Consider the following 21,168-nt stretch of genomic DNA (forward strand, 5'->3'; position numbering starts at 1 on the left):
GTAAACTTTTGATCAGGGTCATTTGGATGTTTTGGGTTGTCATTATGACTTAAAAAGAGAAAACACAGTAGTTTGACAATAAATGGCTTCACCCAACCATGAACCATGAGTGGAGAAAAAGTTTTGGTGTTATTCATATTCTCTGAAAAAAGGCCATGTAAGCAAAAATTTTGCAGGGGTATGTAAACTTTTGAGCACAACTGTAGACTTACAATGCACTAATTGCATTTTTAAATAGCAAAAAGAGCCACTGAAGATCCCATAGCACACCCATATGTATCGTTAAAGCGTAGCTGTCATTTTAATTTTTTTCAGGGGAGTTTTGTAGGAATATGCAGCCAAATCAGTATTAAAAGATTACTTGTTAAATTAGTTATATTTATTTTTTTTCTTCTAAGGACTTTAGCGAAATTGTTTTACAACGTATGTCACAACTGTTAACAAGTAATATCTCTGTCTGAACAAACTACAGATATTGCCTCATTGGGGGGTAATAGATGTTTTGGGTTTCAGTTTCTTTTACTGTCCTCGATACAGCAGAAGATTAACTTCCACTTGAGCAACGGGACTTAAATTTAGCCTTTTCCATTCTACCCGGTGGAAAAAGCTAACCCATACTCACTGTTTTCCCAAGTAATTGTGAATTTGCTTCCTTCCTAAGGTTAACTGTTCTTTTCTTTTGTTTTGGGACTGATTTGCTTCTTCACTTTAAAGAAACTGAGCGCATTAAAAAAGGCCGGTAAGTGTATTTTATTTTTCAAATGGGTCATTATGTCTATGCATTTGCCAGAGAGACTGTGAGCTTCTGTGCAATGCTGTTCATTGTTCCTTCACAATAGTACTTTTCTGAGTACTATATGTGCCATTCAATGTTTCTGAAGATTACGGGTTTGGCAAGCAGAATAATTTTTTTTTTATATATAGGTAACCTTTTAAATAACATTGGGTTTATACAATTCAGTGATTTTATTTATTCTTGGTAGATGATGCATTACTCCTATAGTTGCATCACTAGAAATGTTTTTTTCAGAAATGCATTTCTGCATTTTCGTCGGGGATTATTTTGTCATTTTATAGCATTTCTCTTATTGCTACTTTTTAGGAGCATTCTCATTGAATGCCAGATATTAGTAGTACTATTAAATGCTAAACTTTGTAATATCCTACTAGAACAAGGGTCTCAAATATGTGGGGCCACATGTCGTCCCAAAGCAATTTTATAGTAGCCCTCAGCCAGTGTCAGACTGGGCGGGGTAACAGGGACAGATATCCGCTGGGCCTGCACTGGAGTTACACTGTAAATAGTTGAGGTTTGGAGCCTTCATACTGTATATAGTAAAACTATGGGGACATCATATTGTAAATGGGGTACTTGGGTTATTATGCCGTATATAGAGAGCTGTGGGGGTCATGATTCTGTATAGACAGCTGTGGGGACATGATGTGCATAGGGCATCTATGGGGACATCATACTGTATATAGAGGGTTGTGAGGGGGCATTATGCTGTATATTGGGAGCTGTGGAGATAACCTTAGTGAAAATATACTGTATGAAGGAGCTGTGTGGATATTACACTGTGTATAGAAGGGCTGTGGGGCCATTGTTCTCTATATAGAGCGGTGCAGCCATCATAATGTATATAGTGCACTGTGGGGGTCTATCATACTGTATGCAGAGAGCTGTGAGGATCATACTGTATATTGGGAGCTGTGGGGGCATAATGTATATAGGGGGATCTCTGGTGCTGTCATGCTATATATAGGGATCTATGGGGATACAGTATACTGTATATAGGGTGCAGTGGGGACATTGTACTGTATATAGGGCACTGCGGGGACAATATACTGTGAATAGGGGATCTCTGAGGCCATCATACTATTTTTAGGCTGCAGTGGGTACATTCTGTATATAGGGGACTGTTATGACATTATATCGTGATTTGGGAATCTCTGGGTTCATCCTACTATATTTAGGGAGCTGTGGGGCATTACACTGTATATTGCGTGTTGTGGGGACATTATATTGTATATTTTGCTTGTGGGGGACATAGGGTGCTATGGGGACAGTATAATATGTATATAGGGGACTGTGGGGACCTTATACTATGTAATTGGGATCTCTGGGGCCATGATACTGCTGTATATAAGAGACTTTGTGGTCATGATAGTGCTGTTTATAGGGACAATGAAGGCAATAATGCTGTATGTAGAGAAGCTGTGGAGCCATGATTCTGTATGTCGGGGGCAGTGAGGCCATTATGCGGTTTGTAGGACAGCTGTGGGTCCATCATTGTGTATGTGTGGGGGTCATTATTCTGTATCTAAGGGATCTGTGTTGGGCCTCATTCTGTATGTAACTGGTCTGTGGGGGCCATCATTCTTTATGTAGAAAAGTTTATGGTCGGACAATCATAAGCATGTAAAAAACCTGTGGGGGGGCATCATACTGTATATAGGGAGATATGGGGACATTATACTCTATATAGATGAACTTTGGTGCTATGATGCTTATAAGGGACTTTGTGGCAGTGATACTGCTGTAAATGGGGGAATGTGGGGGCCATGATTTTGTATGTAGGGGCAGTAAGGTCATCACACAGTATGTAGAGGGGGCCAGTAAGGGCATCACACTGTGTGTATACAGCAGCTGTGGAATAATCATTCTCTATGTATGGGTTCTGTGGCCATAATTCCGTATGTAAAGGATGCTGTGGGGCCATCATTCTTTATGTAGGAGAGCTTATGGGCCGTTATACTGTATGTAAGGAACCTGTGGAGCGATAATACTGTATATAGGGAGATATGGGGACATTATACCGTGTAGGGCATCTCTGGGCCATCATACTATATATAGGGACCTGTGGGAGCATACTGTATGTAGGGAGCTGTGGGGGCATTATACGGTAAATAAAGGACTATGGGGCTATTGTATTGTGTATATGGGAATCTGGGGGCCATGATACTGATGTATACTGGGGATTGGGGCCATGATACTGTATTTAGGAGGGGCAATGAGGCAATCAAACTGTATAGGGTGCTGTGGTGGCCATCATACTGAATGTAAGGGGGCTGTAATAGCCATCAAACTGCATGTAAGGGCACTATGTGGTCCCAGTACACTAGGCATCGGAATGCGACACGGTTTACTTTTTGAAAGAAAATAAAGTTTTGGTACAGTTAGGCTACTTTCACACATCAGTTTTTTACCATCAGGCACAATCCGGCGAATTTTGAAAAAAACAGATCCGGCGCAAATTGTGAAAAACTGATGCTACGAGCTACGGATCCGTTTTTTTGCTGGATAGTTTTATTTTTATTATTTAAACCCGGGGAAAGAGTTTGGACTTCCTGTTCCAGAGAGAGTGAAGAATGAAACATGAGGTCATCCGGCGCGAATACAAGTCTGTGCGGAAAAAAAACCGGATCCGGCTGCAACTTTCGCCGGATCCGTTTTTTTTTCAAAATTCGCCGGATTGTGCCTGACGGCAAAAAACTGATGTGTAAAAGTAGCCTTAGCCAGGTGAAAAAAAGATTGTGCTCAGTGGGAAAAACCAGATGATAATCTTGTAGTTATGATACCTTTTTAAAGGGAACCTGTCACCCCGTTTTTTCAAGATGATATAAAAATAGCGCTAAATAGGGGCAGAGCTGTGCTTTAAATAAGTGTATTTTTGGAGCCTTTATTCCCCACCTATGCTGCCGAAATACCTTTGTAAAGTCGCCGTTTTGGGCTGTCACTCACGATGGTCATATGGGCGTGGTGACAGCGCTGTTTCTCCCCCAGATCTCCGTTGGTGGCGTAGTGCTGTGCGCATGCCCAGCAGGCGAATCCAGTGCGCAGGTGAAGGAAAAAAGCGCGATCTGCGCTATTCCGCGGTTTATTAGTGGGTGCTGCCATCTTTGTGAGGTCACGCGTGCGCAGATGGTACTTCTCGGCTTCCCGGGGCTTCAGGAAAATGGCCGCGCAGATGGAGATCGCAGCGGTCATTTTCCTGAAGCCGAGTTCGCATCTCGGCTTCAGGAAAATGGCCGCCGCGATCTCCATCTGCGCTCGCGCGGCATCCCACGGCCATTTTACTGAAGCCCCGGGAAGCCGAGAAGTACCATCTGCGCACGCGCGGCCTCACAAAGATGGCCACGCCCACCAATAAACCACAGAATAGCGCAGATCGCGCTTTTTTTTCTTCACCTGCGCACTGGATTCGCCTGCTGGGCATGCGCACACCACTACGCCACCAACGGAGATCTGGGGGAGAAACAGCGCTGTCACCACGCCCATATAACCTGACCAGCGTGAGTGACAGCCCAAAACGGCGACTTTACAAAGGTATTTCGGCAGCATAGGTGGGGAATAAAGGCTCCAAAAATACACTAATTTAAAGCACAGCTCTGCCCCTATTTAGCGCTATTTTTATATTATCTTGAAAAAACGGGGTGACAGGTTCCCTTTAATGGCTAACAAAAAAAAAAGAAATGTTACAAAGCAAGCTTTTCCAAACTTCTTGGGTCTGGTCATCAGGCATGTTATATCAAAGTATCTTAAAACCCACAAATTCACCATAATTCGGTGAAATAATCTTTGCGATTAAGGTTAAACATTGCTAATTTCAATGGCTTTTCATATTTAGATCACCTTTTGACAACATAATTGTCTCTTTATTTTTTATTCTTCCTTATCTGGCTGGCATGGAGCAAGAAGAGACTCAAATATGTGGCCAAAATGTATTATACAAAATCCTTATCGATTAGAGTAGCATCTAGCAAGATAGTAGCAAGACTTTCTGCTTTCTGGGCATCATATGGTTGTATAAACAACTAGATAACCCAGTGTGCACTAGGATGTCCACTAAAGAGATTAATGACCCATGACCTTGATATCAGTCTCCGTCATAATAATCTTATGACTACTGCCAACTGTATGGCATAGACTTGAGTGATTTTTTTTCTGTGAGTTGGATTAAAAAAGCAAATATGTTTGGTTTCTTTATGTAGACACAGTCTGGAAACATTGACATGTGAACAGCTACAATCATTATAATGGTGATCAAACAAAAATGGAGTAGCCACAAACCACCAATAAATTAAAAACCATTTATTGAAACAATACAGAAAACATAAATACCATCAGTGTACACTATCACTATACAGATATGTGAAAATAAGAAGGAAAATGGTGGAGGGCAAAGGGTAGATCGAGCAAATGAAGCAACATACAATGTGCTGTATACCTATATAGTTAAGCTCAAAATATCATATGTACTGAAGGGTACAATAGCCATAGATGTAGAGTGGAGCAGGGAAAATAGGTCATGTATAGTATTGCTTACCTGTGATAAGGATCAACACAAGCACGGCACAGATGCACATTTCGCGTCCCGGCGGGCTTGTGTTGATCCTGATTTGATAATGTGTTGCTGGTTCAGCACAGATGTCCTCCTTTGTGATAAACTACCAACCTTATGTTCTTGGGAAACCTGTTAGTATAATGTTCATACAAGGTAGGAAATCAGGGCTGAACATGTAATACCTACTTATTGGTCAATAAATCATTTCCCTAACACCCTGTTATGAAAAATAAATAAAAATTGGACAGTCCCTTTAATAATAAGTATCCAGCTCCTGTCCCATCGTGGGCACAGGAAAAGGTACAGTTGCGCTCAAAAGTTTACATACCCGGCAGAATTTTGGCTTTCTTGGCCTCTTTTCAGAGAATATAAATGATAACACCAAAACTTTTTCTCCACTCATGGTTAGTGGTTGGGTGAAGCCATTTGTCAAACTACTGTGTGTTCTCTTTTTAAATCATAATGACAACACAAAACATCCAAATGACCCTGATCAAAAGTTCATACCCTGGTGATTTTGGCATGATAACATGCACAGAAGTTGACACAAATGGGTTTGAATGGCTACTAATGGTTAACATCCTCATTTGTGACCTGTTTGCATATAATCAGTGTGTCTGCATAAAAGCTGAGTGAGTTTCTGGGATCCAGACAGATTCTTGCATCTTTCAACCAGCCACTGGCTTTTCTAGATTGTGAGTCATGGGGAAAGCAAAATAATTGTCAATGGATCCACGGAAAAAGGTAGTTGAACTGCATAAAACAGGAAAGGGATACAAAAAGATATCCAAGGAATTCATAATGCCAATCAGCAGCGATCCACCTATGAATAACAAATGGAAAATCAGGGGCTCTGTAAAAACAAAACCACGGTCAGGTAGACTAACAATTTTTCGGGATGCAAAGAAAACCCCACAAATAACATAATCTGAAATACTGGACTCTGAAAACTAGCGGTGTGACGGTTTCAAGCTGCATAATAAGGAGGCACTTGAAGAAAAATGGGATGCATGGTCGAGTCGCCAGAAGAAAGCCATTACTGCGCAAATGCCACATAGTATCTTGCCTAGAATACGCAAAACGGCATAGAGACAAAACTTTTGGAACAAGGTAATTTGGAGCGATGAGACTAAAATTTAACTTTTTGGCCACAACTATAAACTTTACATTTGGAGAGAGGTCAACAAGGTCTATGATGAAAGGAACACTATTCCTACTGTAAAACATGGAGGTGGATCGTTGATGTTTTGGGGATATGTGAGCTATAAAGGCACAAGAAACTTGGTCAGAGTTGAAGGAAAGATGAATGCAGTACGTTATCGGCAAATATTGGAGGCACATTTGCACTCCTCAGCCCGGAAGCTGCGCATGGGATGTACATGGACGCTCCAACATGACAACGATCCAAAGCACAAGCCCAAGTCGACCTGTCATTGGCTACAGCACAACAAAGTGAAGATTCTGGAGTGGTCATATGTCTCCTGACCTCAATATCATTGAGCCAGTCTGGGGAGATCTCAAGCGCGCAGTTCATGCTAGACAGCCCTGGAATTTAAAGGAGCTGGAGGCTTTTTGCCACAAAGAGTGGGGAGTTTTACAATCTGAGAAAATAAAGAACCTCATCCACAACTATCAAAAAAGACATCAAGCTGTCATTGATGTTAGAGGGGGCAATGCACGGTATTAAGAAATAGGGTATGTAAACTTTTGACCAGGGTCATTTGGATGTTTTGGGTTGTCATTATGATTTTAAAAGAGAAAACAGTAGTTTGACAATAAATGGCTTCACCCAACCACTAACCATGAGTGGAGAAAAAGATTTGGTGTTATCATTCATATTCTCTGAAAAAATGTCAAGAAAGCAACAATTCTGCCGAGGTATGTAAACTTTTGAGCACAGCTGTATCCAACTCACTCTCAAGGTAGGTTGCAAAAGTTTTTTTCAGTACTGTACACACATGGATATGGTGAATGTGAGATGGAAAAGTGGTAAAAATAATAAATGGACCTCTGCAATGGCGTGGAAAGCGCCTGCCATACCTCCAGGTACACACATTAGATCCAGACTCCACCACATCGAGAACACATTCTCTGGTTACTATCCTACATTTCCGATTCAGCGACCCACTGACAAAGACCCGAGATGGGTTGAAATGCCTTATTTTTTACGCTTTTTGGTCTCCAAAGCTTAAATTCAACATGTCCCTGTGTGTGTACACTATTGAATAAAAGTTCTGCAACCAACCTTCTTGAGTGCAGTCGATACCTCTTCCTGGACCTTTGGGTTAACAGCCTACTCCCCCCAGCACATCTTCACATTGAGTGCAGAGCAATTTTTTCATTGGACTCAATTATGGGAACAAGCAGCTGCACTTTCTCCATGTGAATTATATTGCAGCTCCTGGCTGCTTTGTACAAGCACAAGCTCACCAGAAAAGTGCACTAGTGCGAGCAGTACTGATGTACCGGACTTTACAACAAAGATTCCACCATACAACGTGGTAAAATCAGCGCTGAGGACCTCTGCATACTGATGCAGGGGAGGCTCAATAATGGGATATTCTTGTGCTTCTTTTTAATGGGGTTGTTGGGTTTGGTCAAACATTTTTTTTAATATAAGGAAGCCCTGAAAATAAGCTGATAACACAATCTCCCACTGAACACAAGCAATCGTCTATAAACTGAAGAATTCGCCACCAGCAAGTGTTCAGTTCCTCTGCATTGCCACATGAGGGGAAGTCAAGAATTAGCTGGTGTGGCTGAAATCAGTGGGCTGTTTATCGCAGCATCCCGCTGCAACTCAGTCATGGAGGTATCCAATGAAGACTGCACGGAAATGTCAACTCGGTGAATAACTGCAACATTTGTAAGTTAAAAGGGTATTCTCTTTGAAAAATGTTACGTTATTGTTCCAACAATTGGTTGGGGCTCCAGTATGAGGAACCCTCAAACTCCAGGGATAGAGATGATTTCTGCATTTCTTACAGTGGTGCTTCTTGCAATTTGCTGTGCAGGCAACTGCAACGGAGCTCCATCCAAGTAATAGAGGCGGTGTTGTGGTTCCTTGCACAGGAAGGGCAATGGTGTCCTTGTGGAAGGAAAACCAGTTGATAGAACCACAGTGCTTAACTAGCACTGTGGCCTATTTGTTCTAAAGTCATTCCACAGTGTCTTATAGTATCGTCCTTTTTACTTGAACCCTGGTGGATTTTTTCCTATCAAATTTTGAAGTAATACTGGGTAAGTTTTGTTTTTATGCTTTAATGAATGAATTATAATTGCCTTTCTAATCCAGTCAGCGATTTATTTATTTTTTTACAATATCTGCAAAAACGTTGCAGTTTTACAGCAGGAAAAAAAACACCGCAACTGCAACATGTGAACATATGTTATACTGGGTGGTGTTACATTTCTTCAGCCTGTCGGCAAATTGACATTTATTTCACCTTTTAGAGGTAGATAGAATGCAGGTGGGCTGTGGGTCTGGTTTTTACCTGATTTTACTGCTGTGTTGAGCACCTTGGTTATTATGGCTGTGAATGGAGGAGCAGAACCAAGGATCCGAAGTGAGTAGCTTTGTTCTCAATTTGGCAGGACCCTCTGAAGCCTACAGTATTTGCTCCTTACGGTTTTTAAGACCACGATTGCCTACCTAGAATAGTCACATTTTTTGTGACTTCCTATGTAGAAATGCACTTAATATGTTGTACTTCACTCCACAAGTTTAACCAGGCCTCATTTTCTCATCATTTGGATGTTTTGCAATATGTTCTAAAAAGTGTATTAAATGGTGCAAGTCATTGGTAAATTTTGCCCATATTCACGACTTTGAAAATGTGCAGATTTGCAAATGCAAAGAGAATTGTCCGTCAGTAAAATTATGATAATCGTGTTTATATCTGGTATACAGATATTTTCAGAATTAAGGGGAATCTGTCATCAGGTTTTTGCTATATGATCTAAAGAGACAGAGGCTGAAACACAGTTCAGTTGTCACTTGTCAAAGTACTGTTTACTAACTGAAGGATTTATCTTTAAAACATTAACATCTAAGCACCTCACTGTCTATAGACTTTGTACACAGAGAGCCTGGTGGGGGCAGGGCTTCAGGCTAAATCTAAAGCGCTGATTGTGTGAGAACCCATGCACCCAGTAATATAAATGATACATGGCCGGATTTGGCTTCTCTTTGCCTACATCATGCTGCTTTCAGATGAGGCAGCAGAAACCTGATCTGCTGACAGATTCCCTTTAAAAGACGTGACTCAAAATGGAGCACATGTCATTTTGACATTACTATGTAATATGTTCCTTTTATGTGTCGCTTTTGCAGAAGCTGCCTAAAAGACGCCATGTTCACATAGCCTAAAGGTGTTTTCTAGGATTTTAGTCGGTCTAAGTGGGGGTCATTGATCTCTGCAACCATACAGACCAGCAGAATTGAGATCAGACTCCCCTTCATTGTTTCTATAGACCCAGTATCTTGTCCATGCTGATGGATGTGCCTTGTACGGCAGCTTAGTGCCATGAGCCCTACAGCCCTTTTATTCTGATCAGCAGGCAATCTGATCCCAAAACCATCAAGCATCGATAAGCTATGAGTGTTTAAGTGCCATACAGCCGCTTCTAGGTTAAACTAGTAGCATTCTGTAGAATCTAATATACACCAAGTGTAAGAAAAGTGCTTTCATTAAGACATTTTCTGTTATCTCAGTATGTGTGTTGGTGACAAATTTTTTGTTTGTTCTTTTTAAGTTGAAGAAATAAAGAAAGTGCAACCTGTGAGGAATTTTCAACCAGGTATACAAAAAAAATATTAATACTTACACAAAAAAAACCTCAGCTTCTTAAAAATGCATCTTCAGACTTGCTGATGATGCTTTTAATTCGACATGATAATTACTAACAAGCAGTATCAAGTGATAGTGCTGCTTAGGAATTTGCTGCCCAGACAAGATTTTCTATGTAGCATAAAAGGGAACCTATCTGTTGATTCATGCTATATCCGTACCACGGGCTCAATGTGTCAGAGAATCTGTTGTTGCAGCCATTTGTGTTGTAGTTTGAATGTTGCTGCGTGTCGGAGAATATATACTTTGAAACGACTGCCTAGGACCATGCGTATTGCAAGACTATATTAAAATCTATGGAGAAGGGTGAAAAGTAAAACCTCACCGTACTGAGTTGTACGGCTGCTCTAGTTAGGTATGCGTGGATCCAGTAACCGTTCACCACCGGTAATGGATTCATAAGGAAAAAAGGATCTGCATCACAAAGGAAATAAAATAAAATTCAAATCTTCCATCCATATTAACCCCTTCATGACCCAGCCTATTTTGACCTTAAAGACCTTGCCGTTTTTTGCAATTCTGACCAGTGTCCCTTTATGAGGTAATAACTCAGGAACGCTTCAACGGATCCTAGCGGTTCTGAGATTGTTTTTTCGTGACATATTGGGCTTCATGTTAGTGGTAAATTTAGGTCAATAAATTCTGCGTTTATTTGTGATAAAACGGAAATTTGGCGAAAATTTTGAAAATTTCGCAATTTTCACATTTTGAATTATTATTCTGTTAAACCAGAGTTATGTGACACAAAATAGTTAATAAATAACATTTCCCACATGTATACTTTACATCAGCACAATTTTGGAAACAAAATTTTTTTTTGCTAGGAAGTTATAAGGGTTAAAATTTGACCAGCGATTTCTCATTTTTACAACGAAATTTACAAAACCATTTTTTTTAGGGACCACCTCACATTTGAAGTCAGTTTGAGGGGTCTATATGGCTGAAAATACCCAAAAGTGACACCATTCTAAAAACTGCACCCCTCAAGGTACTCAAAACCACATTCAAGAAGTTTATTAACTCTTCAGGTGCTTCACAGCAGCAGAAGCAACATGGAAGAAAAAATGAACATTTAACTTTTTAGTCACAAAAATTATCTTTTAGCAACAATTTTTTTGTTTTCCCAATGGTAAAAGGAGAAACTGAACCACGAAAGTTGTTGTCCAATTTGTCCTGAGTACGCTGATACCTCATATGTGGGGGTAAACCACTGTTTGGGCGCACGGCAGGGCTTGGAAGCGAAGGAGCGCCATTTGCCTTTTTGAATCAAAAATTGGCTCCACTCTTTAGCGGACACCATGTCACGTTTGGAGAGCTCCTGTGTGCCTAAACATTGGCGCTCCCCCACAAGTGACCCCATTTTGGAAACTAGACCCCCCAAGGAACTTATTTAGATGCCTAGTGAGCACTTTAAACCCTCAGGTGCTTCACAAATTGATCTGTAAAAATGAAAAAGTACTTTTTTTTTCACAAAAAAATTCTTTTCGCCTCAATTTTTTCATTTTCACATGGGCAGTAGGATAAAATGGATCATAAAATTTGTTGGGCAATTTCTGCCGAGTACGCCGATACCTCATATGTGGGGATAAACCACTGTTTGGGCACACGGCAGGGCTTGGAAGGGAAGGCGCGCCATTTGACTTTTTGAATGGAAAATTAGCTCCAATTGTTAGCGGACACCATGTCGCGTTTGGAGAGCCCCTGTGTGCCTATGCATTGGAGCTCCCCCACAAGTGACCCCATTTGGGAAACTAGACCCCCCAAGGAACTTATCTAGATGCATATTGAGCACTTTAAACCCCCAGGTGCTTCACAGAAGTTTATAACGCAGAGCCATGAAAATAAAAAAATAATTTTTCTTTCCTCAAAAATGATTTTTTAGCCTGGAATTTCCTATTTTGCCAAGGATAATAGGAGAAATTGGACCCCAAATATTGTTGTCCAGTTTGTCCTGAGTACGCTGATACCCCATATGTGGGGGTAAACCACTGTTTGGGCGCACGGCAGGGCTCGGAAGGGATGGCACGCCATTTGGCTTTTTAAATGGAAAATTAGCTCCAATCATTAGCGGACACCATGTCACGTTTGGAGAGCCCCTGTGTGCCTAAACATTGGAGATCCCCCAGAAATGACCCCATTTTGAAAACTAGACCCCCAAAGGAACTAATCTAGATGTGTGGTGAGGACTTTGAACCCCCAAGTGCTTCACAGAAGTTTATAACGCAGAGCCATGAAAAAAAATAAAATAAATTATTTTCTCAAAAATGATCTTTTAGCCTGCAATTTTTTATTTTCCAAAGGGTAACAGGAGAAATTTGACCCCAATATTTGTTGTCCAGTTTCTCCTGAGTACGCTGATACCCCATGTGTGGGGGTAAACCACTGTTTGGGCACACGTCGGGGCTCAGAAGGGAAGTAGTGACTTTTGAAATGCAGACTTTGATGGAATGGTCTGCGGGCGTCACATTGAGTTTGCAGAGCCCCTGGTGTGCCTAAACAGTAGAAACCCCCCACAAGTGACCCCGTTTTAGAAACTAGACCCCCCAAGGAACTCCTCTAGATATGTGGTGAGCACTTTGAACCCCCAAGTGCTTCACAGATGTTTACAACGCAGAGCCGTGAAAATAAAAAATCATTTTTCTTTCCTCAAAAATGATGTTTTAGCAAGCATTTCTTTATTTTCACAAGGGTAACAGGAGAAACTGGACCCCAGTAATTGTTGCACAGTTTATCCTGAGTATGCTGGTACCCCATATGTGGGGGTAAACCACTGTTTGGGCACACGTCAGGGCTCGGAATTGAGGGAGCACCATTTGACTTTTTGAATACGAGATTGGCTGGAATCAATGGTGGCGCCATGTTGCGTTTGGAGACCCCCTGATGTGCCTAAACAGTGGAAACCCCTCAATTCTAACTCCAACACTAACCCCCCCACACCCCCTAACCCTAATCCCAACTGTAGCCATAACCCTAATCACAACCCTAACTCCAATCCCAACTGTAGCCATAACCCTAATCACACCCCTAACCACAACCCTAACCCCAACACACCCCTAACCCTAACCACAACCCTAATTCCAACCCTAACCCTAAGGCTATGTGCCGACGTTGCGGATTCGTGAGAGATTTTTCAGCATCATTTTTGAAAAATCCGCGGGTAAAAGGCACTGCGTTTTACCTGCGGATTTCCAGTGTTTTTTGTGCGGATTTCACCTGCGGATTCCTATTGAGGAACAGGTGTAAAATGCTGCGGAATCCGCACAAAGAATTGACATGCTGCGGAAAATACAACGCAGCGTTTCCGCGCGGTATTTTCCGCACCATGGGCACAGCGGATTTGGTTTTCCATAGGTTTACATGGTACTGTAAACCTGATGGAACACTGCTGCGAATCCACAGCCAAATCCGCACCGCGTGCACATAACCTAATTCTAAAGGTATGTGCACACGCTGCGGAAAACGCTGCGGATCTGCAGCAGTTTCCCATGAGTTTACAGTTCAATGTAAACCTACGGGAAACAAAAATCGCTGTACACATGCTGCGGAAAAACTGCACGGAAACGCAGCGGTTTACATTCCGCAGCATGTCACTTCTTTGTGCGGATTCCGCAGCGGTTTTACAACTGCTCCAATAGAAAATCGCAATTGTAAAACCGCAGTGAAATGCGCAGAAAAAAACGCGGTAAATCCGCAGCGGTTTAGCACTGCGGATTTATCAAAGCCGCAGCGGAAAAATCCGCAGAGGACCAGAATACGTGTGCACATACCGAAACCCTAACCCTACCCCTAACCCTACCCCTAACCCTACCCCTAACCCTACCCCTAACCCTACCCCTAACCCTACCCCTAACCCTACCCCTAACCCTACCCCTAACCCTAACCCTATTCTAACATTAGTGGAAAAAAAAATTTTTTCTTTATTTTTTTATTGTCCCTACCTATGGGGGTGACAAAGGGGGGGGGGGGTCATTTATTATTTTTTTTATTTTGATCACTGAGATATAATCTATCTCAGTGATCAAAATGCACTTTGGAATGAATCTGCCGGCCGGCAGATTCGGCGGGCGCACTGGGGTGGGCGGGGGAGCACGGGGGGGGGGATCAGAGCATGGGGGGGAGAATCGGAGCACGGGGGGGGTTGATCAGAGTGCAGGGGGGGTGATTGGAGCACGGGGGGGAGCGGAGCACTGGACGGAGGGGAGCCGGAGCAGTGTACCGGCCAGATCGGGCGGCTGGGGGGGGGCGATCGGTGGGGTCGGGTGGGTTCACATTAGTATTTCCAGCCATGGCCGATGATATTTCAGCATCGGCCATGGCTGGATTGTAATATTTCACCCGTTATAATAGGTGAAATATTACAAATCGCTCTGATTGGCAGTTTCACTTTCAACAGCCAATCAGAGCGATCGTAGCCACGAGGGGGTGAAGCCACCCCCCCCTGGGCTAAACTACCACTCCCCCTGTCCCTGCAGATCGGGTGAAATGGGAGTTAACCCTTTCACCGGATCTGCAGGGACGCGATCTTTCCATGACGCCACATAGGCGTCATGGGTCGGATTGGCACCGACTTTCATGACGCCTACGTGGCGTCATGGGTCGGGAAGGGGTTAAAATGAGGACCACCACGACACACTTGGTGACCTGGCCAAATTTTTCAAATCTGACCAGTGTCACTTTATGTGGTAGTAATTCTATAACGCTTCAACAAATCCCAGTGATTTTGAGATTTTTTTTTCAAAACACATTGTACTTTGTTAATAGTAAAATTGTCATTATTTTCTGCCTTTATTTATAAAAATATATCAGAAATGTCAAAAATTTCTGAAAATTAGCAATTTTCCAACTTTGAATGATTATCCCTTTAATTCAGACAGTCATACCACGTAAATAACATTTCCCTCGTATCGGCTTTTCATCACCATTTTTAAAATATCCTTTTGTTTTGTTAGGCTGTTAGGCTAGGTTCAGATTGCGTTAGTGCAATCCGTTTAGTGCCTAGCACTAGCAGATTGCGCTAACGCAATGTGATATAAAGGGGTCGCGTTAAACGTCCCCGCTCTCGCAGATCTCCGATCTGCGAGAGCGGGGAACGGACCGCGGGCGCGCCTTGGACGCTGCAAGCAGCGTCCGCGGCGCGCCACAAAACACCGGCACATCGCTAGCGTGTGCCGAAAATGGCACGCGCTAGTGATGCGTGTCCCCATTGCTGTTGATGGGCGCGCTAACGGACGCGTTGCACGGCGTTAATTTCGCCGTGCAATGCTGTCCGTTAGCGCGGTCCCATTAATGCAATGGGAACCTAGCCTTAGGTTTAAAACTCTAGCAGTACTTTTTCATTTTTTTAAAGGAAATTTACAAAATCTTTTTTTAGAGACCTATTCAGTTTTCAAGTGACTTTAGCAGACTGTGTTGTGAAATCCCCAAAAGTCAGACCATTCTAAAAGCAGCGCCCCTCAAACCTGCTGACAGGTAGGTTATTAACCCTTCAGGTGCTTTTCAGGAATTAATGCAAAGTGACATGACTGGAAGGAAAAAAAATATTTTTACCTCCTAAATGAACGAGCTGCTATAGCAGGCAGACTCTAAGGGTATGTTTCCACGTTCAGGAAACGCTGCATTTTTGACGCTGTGTTGAGTCGCAGCGTCAAAAACGCAGCGTCTAGATGTTACAGTATAGTGGGGGGGGGGGGGGGGATTTAATGAAATCCCGTCTCCACTATGCATTAAAAGACGCATGCGGCATTCACGCGAAAACACACATGCGGTGCGTCTTTTAAGAACGCAGCATGTCCTTACATTGCAGAAACAACGCAAGGACAGCGCAGGTGACCTGCCAGTGACTTCAGGTGCAGATTTGGTCAAGAATTTACCTGCATCAAATCCTGACCAAATCCTGATGCAATCCTGAACGTGGACACATACCCTAAGGCCGCTGTTTAGCTGAGAACTGCCATACATCAGGACCACATAATCATTATCTCAGGATGCTGATGGGATTATTATTATTATTATAGCGCCATTTATTCCATGGCGCTTTACATGTGAAAAGTGGTATACATAATAAAAAATGAGTACAATAATCTTAATCAATACAAGTCACGACTGGTACAGGAGGAGAGAGGACCCTGCCCGCGAGGGCTCACAATCTACAAGATTAAACAGGAAGCCCCCACACTGTTAACCATCGTAGATGCCATAGTCGCTATTGACAGCAGCATCTAAGGGATTTAAAAGTCATGGTTGGTGCCAACACCAATCAACGCTAATATAGCAAGGTGTCCTCTATAGTGTACAGCTGACGGCTTCCTCATTTTCACCAGTTTGGGGATGCGATTGTCTAATATGTGAGATCAGTAAAAAGATGTATTGGTGGTCACGAAGTGGTTAAAAACATGTTCACTACAACATGCTCGTGTGGTATGGATGACCAAATTTTTAATCTGGATGGAATAAAGGTTTGCATTTTATTTCCTTTGATATGGATCATCTTTTCCTTATGCATATGTTAAAACCTATATACCTCAGTCTCCTGCAATCTGTTTGCGCATGCGCTGCCTCTGGCGGCCATTTTCCTGAAGCACACTGTAGGGAAATTAATGGGAAGGGGACTCGGCTCACCGCCGATACCTTTTATGAGAGACCTGGGCCCACAGCCTCACACTGACGGGCCCCCCCCCCCTTCCCAGCCCAGGGCCCGCATCATTGCTCCACTCCTGCCGCCGGCCTGAAGCAGCGACCCTTCTCCACTGCAGCTGCCAAATCACTTTCTATAGAATATCATGTAAAAATCATGCATTCATTAAGAAGTTTTTTCTTCAATCACAATTTTTGTGTTGGTGTCTAATTTAGTTTTTTTCTTTCCTTTTCTAAGAAATAAAGAATGATAACCCGGCAGGGAATGTCCAACAAGGTATACAGTTATTTGTATCATATTGTCCTTTAATTAAAAATGCTTCTAAACATTCTTCATCTTCAGATTTTCTCATCTGGTTGTGTGTTTCATAGTGCAGAATATCATTACTCAAGTGGCAGGAATTCAGGATCCAGGCAACATCTGTCATGTGGCATTAAAGGGAGCTCGTTAGCTGATTTGTACTGTCCGAATCATGACATTCTCTGTTATTATTATTTATTTATATAGTACCATTGATTCCATGGTGCTGTACATGAGGAGTTACATACAAGTTACAAATATCACTTACAGTAAACAAACTAACAATGACAGACTGATACAGGGGGGCGAGGACCCTGCCCTTGCGGGCTTACATTATTGCAGCATGTCAGAGAAATTATATATTTTGGAATGAAGGCTGAGAACCATGCGTATCGGATTAATAGTCCAAGTGGGGATCCGTGGGGCTTTTTACTCCCTAACTCTTCTGGACTGGCACTTTTTCCACCTTGTCCTCGATTCATCAAGACAGGTGATCTTTCTCACCAGTTTTGATGAGTGGTCATAGTGGAGTCACACACCTCTTCATCAATCAGGAGTGGCATGAGGCACGCCTGAAATCTTCTGCCAGTCCATAGCTGGAGTAAGAATTCTGCCTTAGGCCACATTCACATGTTGAGTATTTGAGGTTTTTTTTTTACCGTATATACTTTCTAATATACCGTATATACTCGAGTATAAGCCGACCCGAGTATAAGCTGAGACCCCTAATTTTGCCACAAAAAACTGGGAAAACTTAATGACTCGAGTATAAGCCTAGGGTGGGAAATGCAGCAGCTACCTGTAAATGTCAAAAATAAAAATAGATACCAATAAAAGTAAAATTGAGACATCAGTAGGTTGTGTTTTTGAATATCCATATTGAATCAGGAGCCCCATATAATGCTCCATACAGTTTATGATGGGCCCCATAAGATGCTCCATATTAAAATATGCCCCGTATAATGCTGCACAAATGCTGATTATGGCCCCATAAGATGCTCCATACAGGCATTTGCCCCATACAATACTGCACAAATGCTGATTATGGCCCCATAAGATGCTCCATAGATAGATTTTCCTCATATAATGCTCCACGAATGCTGATTATGGCCCCATAAGATGCTCCATAGAGATATTTGCCCCATATAATGCTGCACGTGGCCCCATAAGATGCTCCATACAGATATTTGCCCCATATAATTCTGCACATGGCCCCATAAGATGCTCCATAGAGAGATTTTCCCCATATAATGCTCCACGAATGCTGATTATGGCCCGTAAGATGCTCTGTAGAGATATTTGCCCCATATAATGCTGCACGTGGCCCCATAAGATGCTCCATACAGATATTTGCCCCATATAATGCTGCATATGGCCCCATAAGATGCTCCATACAGACATTTGCCCCGTATGCTGTTGCTGCGATTAAAAAAAAAAAAAAAAATGACATACTCACCTCTCGGGTCCCCGGCACCTGCTATATTTTCCGGTTCGCGTTCCACCGACGGCCGCCGCTGTGTGTTCCCCGTCCTCTGCACTTACATTCAGGCAGAGGGCGGCGCACACGCTAATCGCTTTTTTTTAATTTTTTTTTAGCACTCCAAGCTGCCATTTTTTTGTGCCATTTTCGGATAGATCGCCCATTATTTCATTTTATTGCAATGTGGCGGCGACCAAAAAAAATATTACTGGTGTTTTGTTTTGCCTTTTTTTTTCTCATTGCACTGTTACCCATCGGATTAATCTTTTATATTTTGATCGGGCGATGCCGAATGTCTATTTTTTTTTTATTTTTTTTATATATTTTAATCTTATTTTGAATGGAGAAAAGTGGTGGCTCAGTGATTAGCACAGCAGCCTTGCAGCGCTGGGATCCGGGGTTCAATCCCTCCCAGGACAACATCTGTAAGGAGTTTGGATGTTCTCCTCGTATTTGCGTGGGTTCCCTCCCACAATCATAGGAATATAGATTGTGAGCCCCATTGGGAACAGCGATGATGATGTATATAAAGCACTGCGGAATATGATAGCTCTATATAAGCAAAGCATAATAAATTAACTCTTTATATTTTTTACTTTCTTAAACTTTTTTTTTTTTTTTTTTAAACTTTTCACTAGCTTCAATAGTCTCCTTAAAAAACTTGAAGTTGTGATCATCTCATTGCCTGTGCTACACATAGCAGGGTTGCAGCCCTACTATGTGAAGCAGAATTGATCTGGTATGAGCGCTGACCCATGGCTGGTGTTCACCAATGACAACCACAGGGGTCTCCTGCAGATTCTGGGTTGTCATTCAACCCATTGGCAATCATGTAACAGGTGCGCCTATGTGCTGACTGCGGAATTTAACATGTTAACAGCTGTGGGTGGATCGCGATTCCACCCGCGGCTGCTAGGGGCACATGACAGCTGCGCAAATTAGCTGTTGTATGCCAAAAAAAAAATGCAGGCTCAATGCCTGATCCCGCGTGCGGTGCCAGGACACAGCCTTTGATGTACCCTAAGTCATGAAGACGTTAAAGGGCAGGTAGGATCCAGTGCTAATTAAAAACAGTCTTGGGCTGATGGGAGGAGTTCTCAGTCAGAAAATGTCAGGCAAAACCTCCACCTTATATTACAAAAAAAACTGACCAGCAAGTGTGAACAGGTGCAAGCTGCTATGACTTCATACTATGCAAATAAGACTAGAGCAGCACACTGCAAGTTCTAAGATGCATATAAGCATTAAATATATTAAATTTAAACTGCATTACTGCTATAAAGAATATAGCAATTCTAAGCAATATAGGGGAGGAATACAAGTACAACCGCTCTGTACTTTACTGGCCGCTGAAAATACTGCGCTTTCTCCCATTGAATTGAATGTACTGCAATGCATGGTTCTAATGTATTCTGTCTTTACTTCAGTTCTGTCTGCTGCCGGAGCAGATGTCAAATGATCGATGGGTGGTATCAAACCCCCAGCAATCTCCTATTTAGATCAGTCTTCAATTGGGAAGTCTGGAAAACCTGTTTGACAAGCTGGGCACTATGTATTATTCACTGAAATGGCATATTTGCAATGTTCACTTTGTAATATCCACTAATTTCTGGAAAATGCCAGTGGGGTCAAAATAGTTATACCTGCAGATTCTCTGATAGTAATTTGCAAAATGAGGGCAATTTTTGAGTATTTTTGCTTTTTCTTAGGAGCTGTGAAAATGACACCCACAATAAATAAACCCTTCGTCCCAAACGGTAAATAGTACTTCTTCTCTTTTGAGCCTTGCCATGTACCCTAACAGTAGTGTTTGACCAGAGAAATAGGGTAATAACTTACAGGGTACTTTTTTCTTATTACCCATGGTAAAAATTAAACATTTTTAACTTAATCTTATTGTTGGTTGTTGGCATGCCTAATTTGTGCATACAGTCTATTGGCTTTAATTGTTTTTATAATTGTCTGTTTTTTGTTTTTTTTTGTCTTTTCAAGTCAACAGTAAAAAAAATGTACATTTTATAGGTGATCCCTGTGCATTTGTATACTTTTTTTTTTTCCTCATACTTTTGGTATTGCTAGGTTGATCCCGATTTGATTTAGTGGTGCCCTCATTTTATATTCAGTTACATCTGATGGGTATCGTTCATCTAGCCCAGTGCTCCCCAACTGTGGTCCTCAAGAGTCACCAACAGGTCATGTATTCAGGACTTCCTTAGTATTGCACAGGTGATGGAATTCTTGCCTTTCCAGGTGATGCAGTTATCTCCTGTGCAATACTAAGGAAATCCTGAAAACATGACCTGTTGGTGGCTCTTGAGGACCGGAGTTGGGGAACACTGATCTAGCCCATATCTTTCCGCAATATACATTTTTTTTTTTTTTTCTCGGCCATTCCCCAAGGAACCTGAAAATTCCATTACTTATAACAAGTCACTCGGGCTTCCTTCAGGGTTTTTTAATAGTTAATTTTACTAGACCGAACTAGTAGAATTGTTGTCAGGTGCAATTAAACCCTTCAAGAGTGGAACCTGGACGGCATGGCCTATTGATATTGCTTGT

The 21,168-nt window shown here is 42.2% G+C and overlaps 1 protein-coding gene across 6 annotated transcripts in view; it reads left to right on the forward strand.

Annotated features, from left to right (window-relative positions):
• LOC138642407 (uncharacterized) overlaps positions 1–21,168 on the forward strand; it is a 231,528-nt gene that overhangs the window by 26,423 nt on the left and 183,937 nt on the right. For 2 of the 6 annotated variants that reach the window (XM_069730531.1, XM_069730533.1), the window contains exons 6-9: positions 715–739; positions 10,101–10,145; positions 17,067–17,105; positions 20,319–20,366. In XM_069730531.1, coding sequence (XP_069586632.1) covers positions 715–739; positions 10,101–10,145; positions 17,067–17,105; positions 20,319–20,366 — 157 coding nt within the window. The remainder of the gene's footprint in view (positions 1–714; positions 740–10,100; positions 10,146–17,066; positions 17,106–20,318; positions 20,367–21,168) is intronic. The other 4 variants (XM_069730535.1, XM_069730536.1, XM_069730534.1 and 1 more) reach the window with 3 other exon arrangements.

The sequence above is a fragment of the Ranitomeya imitator genome, chromosome 6, assembly GCF_032444005.1.
Source record: "Ranitomeya imitator isolate aRanImi1 chromosome 6, aRanImi1.pri, whole genome shotgun sequence".
Classification (NCBI taxonomy): Eukaryota; Metazoa; Chordata; class Amphibia; order Anura; family Dendrobatidae; genus Ranitomeya; species Ranitomeya imitator.